Genomic DNA, 8,663 nt, shown 5'->3' with positions numbered 1-8,663 from the left:
GCCACCACTCCCGGCTCCTTGTTTTGTTTGTTTGTTTGTTTTTTGTTGTATTTTCTTTATTTTTTATTTTATTTTTTATAAAGTGTGTTGGTGAGCACAGGTCACATATGAGAAACCTTCTTTTCTCCTGATAGGTTTTGTTTCAAATATAAAACTGCTGTAGAGAAGTTAAATCCGTTGGAAAATAAGCATTAAAAAATAGAGGATGCTTTGGAATAATAAAATGCGAAAATTCTGTTTGTATTTGGAGGAATCAGATAGGAGAGGGCAGTGGAAGTTTGTCTCAGTATCTAATCATTCAAGGCAGAAGAGATGTTCCCAGCCAGGGGCTGCTTTGAGGAGTGGACTGAGGTAGTGGGAGGACAAAATTAGATGAGGTAGGCAGACAGCTTGGCTTCTCTCTTCAAACAAGGTTTAAACCTATCAGTAAAAGGAAATTTTATCCTTGTTATCCAGGTAATTCCCAATAATAAAAATTGTCACTAAAAATAGAGAAGAAATTCATCAGAACCCAAACGGGAAAGAGAAAGAGATTGGAGAGTCTGTCGGGATGGCTGGCTTGTTTAAGAACAGTTCTGGTGGCCCTGGGTGTTTACCTAAGTAGCAGCACGCTTGCTTGCTCAGCGTGAGGAGGCTCTGGGTCTCAGCACACCCACTATTAAGAAGGATTCTCTTCAGTCAGCTATTCCTCTAAGGAGAAAGCAGCTGGGTCATTTCTGAAAAGATATCCTTATGTGAATTAGACACTTAAAATCTTCACAGATTTGAACATTTATATAATTCTTGACCACATGGAATACATATACCCCACCCCCACAGTCTGACTTTGTAGCCTAGACTAAACTCCTGATTCTCTTGTCTCAGCCTCCTGAGGGCTTAGATTATATTGAAACTGTCTTTACATTTACATGAAAGCCCAGAGCTTAGAGAGAAAAGACCTGCTAAAGCACATTTCCTGTGCCCATTCACTGCTCTGGTTGGTGTATGTCAGCTTGCCATTGTCCTAGACATATCTGGGAAGAGAGAATCTCAACTGAAGACTTGGCCTCCATTAGATTGGCCTATAGGCAAAGCTATGGGACACTTCTTAATTTATAATCAAGGAGGGCCCAACTTACTGTATACAAGTGGGTCCTGGTTTTTCTAAGAAAGCAACCTAAGTAAGCCAGTGAACACTGTTCCATGGCCTCTGCTTCGGTTCCTGCCTCCAGGTTCCTGACTCGAGTTTTGGCCCAGACTTCCCTTCGTGTTGGGTTGTAAGATGTAAGCCAAAATAAACCCTTTCTCTCTTATGTTGCTTTAAATTTTATCTATTTTTATTTTATGTGTATGGATGTTTTGCTTGCATGTCTGTCGGTGTACCATGTGGGGCTAGTAGCTTTGGAAGCCAAAAGAGGATATGAGATCCCCTGGGACTGAAGTTACTGACAGTTGTGAATCATCATGTGGGTACTGCGAATTGAACCCAGGTCCTGGAAGAACTAGTGTTCTTAACCACTGAGCCATCTCTCCAGACAGCCCAGCTTGGCTTTTGGTCATAGTCTTCATCACAGTAACAGGAAGCAAAGGAAAGCAGAGGGAACTGATCCATTATGTACAAAAGGTGTTTACGAATTCATTTTAAAAAAGAGAGAAAGAAATGAAAATTGAACGGTATGATTAGGTCTTTCATGAGAAATTAACTGTTTAGTAAGATCAGGCAGGCAGTAGCCTAGTCAGGAGGAGGAAAAATGTCTGCATTGGTAGGTGGTTGTAGTGAATGTGTGTGTGTGTGTGTGTGTGTGTGTGTGTGTGTGTGTGTGTGTGTGTGTGTGTATAGATAGATAGATATTAGATATTTTCCTGAATATATATTTTTTCTCTAATTTTAAAAGGAGATTATCTTTCTAGAGAAACAGATGTTAATAATAGTTATTACTTAAACAAACAGAAATATTTTAGTAGATAATATGACTTCCCTGTAGTATTCAGTAGTAGTCTGAGGATTAACAGAACAAAGCTTTGGATTGTTTTGGTGATGCTGAGAATCAAACCTTGGGTGTTGTAGGCACTAGAAGAGCATTGCAAGGTAAGCTCTGCCCAGCCACAGTGAGCCCTTTCCCTCCACATGAAGAATCTTTGAAAAATTCCAACAGTGAATTGTCAGCTGGTGAAGTAGTGGCAGTTTTCTTTGTTAAGGATATTTAGAATTTAAAAGCATAATTGAGAAAGGGCTCAAAAGTTAAGAGCACTGGCTGCTTTTTGAGAGGAGATGGGTTCTATCCCCAGTGCTTGCATGGTGGCTCACAGCTGCCTATAATTCCAGTCTAGAGGATCCAGTGCCCTTGTCTAGTCTCCTGCACCAGATATGCACATGAGGTACATGCAAACAAAGTACACATGCACAATAATAAATGAATGAATCAATGAATGAATGTGTCATATGCTTGATATATGTCAGTAGTGGCGCCTTGCTACTGACCTAGGAACTTAGTTGTTGTGTGTTCTTGAACTTTGAGTAGCAAATGCAGAAATTATTGAAGAGCAAATTAATTGACTTTGTGGGTTCATAACAGAATATTAAACTGCTCTTTTTTTCCCCTCCTAAAGGAAAAAGTGATGGAGCAGTATGATATCTATAGAGATTCTGTGGATTGCTTGCCTTCCTGTCAGCTGGAGGTGCAGTTATATCAAAAGAAATCGCAGGACCTTGCAGATAATAGGGAGAAACTAAGCAGTCTCTTAAAGGAGGTTTGTATTGGACATTATTTCTGTCATTTGTGTCGGGCTGTTACACTGCATTGGATTCACTTTCATCTTTTGGTTTGGTTTTGTTTTTTTCAAGATAGGGTTTCTGGAACTCACTCTGTAGACCAGGCTGGCCTCGAACTCAGAAACCCGTCTGCCTCTGCTCCCAAGTGCTGGGATTAAAGGCGTGCGCCACCACTGTCCGGCTTGGATTCACTTTCATCTTATGTTTACTATCTTCCTAAAGAAAAACTAAAGTTGTTCTGTGGTAGTGTGTTCTGAGGAGTCAGACATCTCCCCCTAAGCATCGGGATGTCAAGGCGTACTGTAACCTTCAAATAAGATAACTAATAGATTAATATAACACAATTTAGTAACGAGTATATTGGCTCATCCTAACCAATGTGATCACTTATCATCAGTGGCATAAAGTCCCAGCTTAGTTCCCAACATTGCACTGAGGGTTAATAGAGATATCAAGCTTTGAACAGAGTCTCCTCTGGGGATGAGAGGCAACGCTATCATCTTGGTGTCTCCCATGCTTGAAACCATTTTCAGATTTTAATTCAGGCCACTCCCACCATTACTGACATTGCAGTAAACATTTGTTGTTTTTTAGAGAGAGGGCTGTTGAGCGCCTGTCACTTGTCAGTCCTGGCAGACCAGCAGGGGAAGCTTGCTCGCTCTGCCAGCCGGGCTCTTTCCCTTGGTTCAGTTGTATTTCTTTACTGAGCTTTCAGGGCCGGAAGACTTAGCTCCATTTCACAATTGTGTTTTACTCCAGCTCTCCCTAGAAACTCCCCCCTCCCCCACCTCTCTCTCTCTCTCCCCCTCCCCCTCCCTCCCTCTTCCTCTCTCCCTCTCCCTCTCTCTTCCTTCCTTCCTTCCTTCCTTCCTTCCTTCCTTCCTTCCTTCCTTCCTTCCTTCTCTTTCTCTCTCTCTCTCCCTCTCTCTCTCTCTCTCTTTTTCTTTTTTAAATAATAAATCTTGTTTGGTTGTGTTGACTTTAAATATTCTTCATAAAACACAGAGCTTGAACTTGGAGGACCAGATTGAAAGTGATTCATCGGAACTAAAGAAACTGAAGACTGAAGAAAATTCTCTCATAAGAATGATGACTGTAAAGAAGGAGAAGCTTGCCACGGCACGATTCAAAATCAACAAGAAGCAGGAGGATGTGAAACATTACAAGCAGGCCATGATTGAGTATGAGCCATTCCAGTGTGGGGCGGAGGGTGCAACCAGGAAAGCTCACAGGCTTTCAAAACCACTGTGTTTCCTTTTATCATCCACTAATCCATCCATCCATCCATCCATCTATCCATCTATCTATCTATCTATCTATCTATCTATCTATCTATCTATCTTTCTATCTAATCTATCTGTCTGTCTATCCATCTATCTAATCTGTTTGTTTTCATTCTAAATAGTTGTTTTTATTTCCATAGTTTGCAATAATTTTTTTATTGCTTTCCACTATTGTCACAAAATGACTACACTCTCAATCCAAGTCCTGGTCTAGATGCACAGCTACATTCAAAGGTTTTTTTTTTTGGAAACATGAGCTTAATGTTTGCCTGACAGTCTCATACTTGGGCCAGCATGGAAGAGGAATATTTCTGTCCAACTTAAAATATCTATTCTTTTCTGTTTTGTTGTTGTTGTTGTTTTATTTCCTTTATGTTTTCAAGAAGAATTCTGCCTCTAGTGTCTGAGATAAATATAATTCTGTCACTATGTAGAAATAGGACCACAGGTTTTTTCATTTATCTATTTGATTATTGATTGATTTATTGATTGGTTGGTTGGTTGGTTGAGGTTTTTCTGCTTGTTTACTGCTTTTTGAGACAGACAGTTTCTTCATCTTAATCTTTAAAGAAGTTGGGCACTAGCGTTTATTTCAGTGCACTTGAAACATAGTGACCCAGAGAGAAAAAGTGCATTAGAAAAATAATCTTGCTATTATTCAGGTAAAAATCAATACATTGCTAAGTTCTTCTGAAGTATGTAAGTTATTTCACCATTAGTCTCCTTGTCAATTCTTGGAATGTGCTTTTAGAATACGTGCCACAGATATGTCTAGGATGTCAGTCCTTAGTCCTTCAGTGTGGCATTGGGACTCTCGGGTATGTCCATGTATGTGAAAGGAAAAGGGATTGTCTGTATCTGGCCAAGTGTGCTGGGACGCTGTACTGATGCACATGTCCACTAACTGCCTGGATGTGCACACTGAGCCGCTGGAGCTGAGCCTTCATGGTAAAGAAAGTAAGTTTCGAGGGCTGGGGTGTAACAGTGGTTGAGCATTTGCCTAGCAAGTGTCAGGCCCTGGCTTTGATCTTCAGCTCCACAAAACAAGGAGACAGGAAGAATCACTGTTGAATGAGGTGGTTCCACATGCCAGGGTGTGACTATAGGGTACCACACTGGGGTTTCGTGGGGTTTGTCTGCTTGCTTTGATATCTGGAAGGGTTCTGAGCTTGCTAAGCAAGTATCAACACGATGGCTCTGGGTTCACTACTAGTCTCTTGTCTTTTAAATGCTCAAGAGAGCTTATGTCCAGTGTCTCTATTCCCTTTTAGAGACTGCAATAAAGTTCAAGAAAAGAGAGATGCTGTCTGTGAGCAAGTAACCACCGTTAATCAAGAAATCCACAAGATTAAATCTGCGATTCAACAACTGAGAGATACCAAGAAAAGGGAGATATTGAAGTCTCAGGTGGGTGCTTTTAGGAGACTGAGCCCGTGAGGTTAAAATGTAGATGGTGTTACCTGTGCAGAGAGTTGAGTTCTCCAGAGCAGCGCTTGACCTCCCAGGCCTTCACTTTTATGTCCATGTATAGCAGCCCTCGGGTACCCTCTGATAGTCACAGCTATGCATCTGCTGTGCCTTTTCCCTACTTGCCTTTTAGCATATCACAGAGCACCATTCTTTGGGGTAAAAGTAGTTGCTTAATAAAGGTTCTGAAGTCATTAGGTAGATGGACTTCACTCAGGATGTTTTAAGTAATAGCTCTAAAAACCTTTTACCAAAAGCTACTAAAGTAGGCTCAGTCCGTTCAGAATTCCTAGGCCTCGTCTTTTCACTCCTTTCCATCCTCCTGTTTCTGAGCTTGCCTGACGTGTGATAGTTGTACTCACACTGCCACTGTCTTGCTCTGTCCACACAGTCTGGGAAGATCTAAGGAAAGGAGACCTGAGATACTCTGCCCCACTTTCTTAAATAAACCAGACTCTGATGTCACTTGTTCTAGGTGGAGTTGTTGAGCTGATTATTAATAGATTCAAACTGATAACTAGCTTGAATTTGAGCTATCTTTGTTAGTCATTAAAGATGCCCAGGCTATGTCATATTTCTCTTAGCTCTGTGCACATGTGTCTCACCAATAACACAACTTTCCTGGCAATACCAGCTGTGCTTTAAAACTCAGCATGGCATCTGAAATCATTCCTACAATGGCCTTGGGTATAGTCTATTTTCCATAAATATTTATAAAGTTGAAAGGGCACTGAGCACTGTGTCCTAAAACTAGCTGTGTGTTGCAGTTCAGTGAGGAGTTTTGAAATGAGCAAGGCCCCTCCCAAATACATTGAATTAGATTCTAAACAATAGGTCCCACCACTGAATTGAGTTGTCTGTTTATCTCTAGAATAGGGTGGCATTTGAGAGCCGCTGATGGGCTCTGTAATTGTAATTGTTTTCTCTGGATGGAGCTCATAACCACACAAGCTGTTCTGCTACAGCTGTAGTTGTTAAAATGTTATTTCTCATTCTGAATTTAAAATAGTCAATGTCTGTCCTCTGGTGGACTCAGATCTTCCGTCTGGAATAATCTATACCCCGTTGTATGGAATGACCCATAAGATGGTCCTGTGTCTTTCAGTTGTCTCTCATTGTGTTTAATAGCCGGAGGTCCAGCCACTCTTTAATTTTCAGATTTATTGTTTTCCTGCTTATCATTACTGCTTCTTACCTGTCATTATTTACTCTGTAGAACGTAGTACAAACTGCAGTCTTCCCAAGTACTGCTGTAGCCCCAGAAGCACAGAGCTTCTGTTCACAGAGCCTTGTTTTGGAGGCTGGGTTGTCAGCAACAGTGTCTCACCTTCTGTTCATGTTCAAATTATGATCAGTTAAAGACTACATCTTCTTCACGGGCAACTCTGCCAAGTTGTTTCTTCACCATACCATACTGTGATGAAATGATTGCTCTCAACTCAAGATCTTAGTATAATGTCTTGCAGGCCTAATTGTATTTCTTTCAGCCTAGATTCTCAAAATGCCAAAATCAGTTTAAATCTCATCCACACTAATTCTTTCTCCTTGTGTAGTGTCAGTGGACCCTGGCTGTGCTGTAGCTCCCCCAGAGCACACAGTGTGTGCTCAGAGCTCAGGCCAACAGTGCGGCTTGCTGTGCTGTCGTTCCTTTACCTGCCCGCTCAGGTCCATCAGCTCCTCAGCAGCCCGAGAATGGCTGTGCATGCGAGGGTGAACTTGAGTGCATTTGGTCAGTTCTCTTTCCTTCTCATAGCCACGCTTCACAAAGATGCACAGCACAGAGTGTCAGAGTGCTCTTCACACGGGCTGCCAGACGCAGGGCACCACTACCCTGCTTTAATTTTGGCTCACATAGATCCCTCATCTAGCTTTGCACTCCTCTTCTCCTTGGACAGCATTAAAGATCTGTTTCCTGTTCCAGGTAGTAACAACAAAGTTATATAAGGTTCAAAATCTTCCCTGTCTTTTCTCTTCTTCACCCTTCTTCCCATTTCATTTCTTCCCTACAATGTCTTCATAAATTTCTTTTAGACTATTTGATATATTTCTAAGATTACATAATTTTTTAATATTTCTCATCATCATTTTATATCACAAGGAATTGACATTTTAGACCTGCCGGAGATAACCCTGGCTGTCAGACTCACAAAGTTAATATTATGATTTCTTTGTCCTCAGTGATACCCTTCATGACTGACCCATTTTATTCACGCATTCATAACCTAATTTTTTAAGTCTTATGAACTAGAGCAAAATGCTAGCTTTCTTCATTGAGTCCACTTTTAAATCCCTGTGTTGAGTACTAAGCAGTGCCTGTCATCTCTCTGAAGTAATGCTTTCATAGTTCATTTTCTTGTTTAAATCAGGGCCTCCCTATTCTCTTGCAGTTTATATTCATTCATAATGAGTGGATTACCTGAACTTTATAGTCAGTATTTAGCAAGGGTGTGAGTGCCCCTGGATATCAAGGTCCCCGTGGGCTCAGGAGTCAAGTTGGAGACAAGGATGTTGTCCCTGCCTCTAAGAATTTTGCGATGAGCAGATCATTTCCATCCTTTCAGGTCCAATAGGAGGTGTACCTGACTTCACACTACACTACAGAGTCAGAGACAGAGCAGTGTGCACTGTCACAGACACAGATCAGTAGGCAAAGCAGGACAGAAAAAAGAGCTTGAAGCTAGAGCCAGCTGGTTTGTTTGTTGTTTTGCTTTTAACAAAGATGCCACAAAAGGTCGCTGAGGAAACGTCAGGCACATTAACAAAGGCGCACAAGAAACTGGATATCCCCATACAGAAAGCTGAAATAGAAAGAACGCTTTCCTCTCATCTGGCACCAAACACAAACTCCACAGACCATAGCATAAGACATGGAGTTCTGAAACTGCTAGAGAAAAAAACTAGAGAAAATACTTGAAGATCCAGGCACTAGGGAAGGCCTTTTTGCATAGTATTCAGCTTGCTCAGGAATAAGCCTGACGGTCCACAAATAGCAGCTCATGAGCTCAGAAACCTTCCACAGAGCAGGCAGAGCTGTCCACACACTCACAAACAAAACACAACTCACAGAACTGTGCACCTGATAGGATGGTGCCCGGACTCACAGAAGGGAGAAGCCTTCTGACGGTGCACCTGATAGGATGGTGCCCGGACTCACAGAAGGG

The 8,663-nt window shown here is 41.6% G+C and overlaps 1 protein-coding gene across 2 annotated transcripts in view; it reads left to right on the top strand.

The window, feature by feature from the left end:
- Positions 1 to 8,663, top strand: part of Nuf2 (NUF2 component of NDC80 kinetochore complex) — a 33,791-nt gene that overhangs the window by 20,971 nt on the left and 4,157 nt on the right. For both annotated transcript variants that reach the window (XM_021165454.1, XM_021165446.2), the window contains exons 12-14: positions 2,590 to 2,730; positions 3,758 to 3,933; positions 5,307 to 5,442. In XM_021165454.1, the coding sequence (XP_021021113.1) occupies positions 2,590 to 2,730; positions 3,758 to 3,933; positions 5,307 to 5,442 (453 nt within the window). The remainder of the gene's footprint in view (positions 1 to 2,589; positions 2,731 to 3,757; positions 3,934 to 5,306; positions 5,443 to 8,663) is intronic.

This window comes from Mus caroli, chromosome 1 (assembly GCF_900094665.2).
Source record: "Mus caroli chromosome 1, CAROLI_EIJ_v1.1, whole genome shotgun sequence".
NCBI lineage: Eukaryota > Metazoa > Chordata > Mammalia > Rodentia > Muridae > Mus > Mus caroli.
This window is presented reverse-complemented; position numbering and strand designations above follow the sequence as displayed.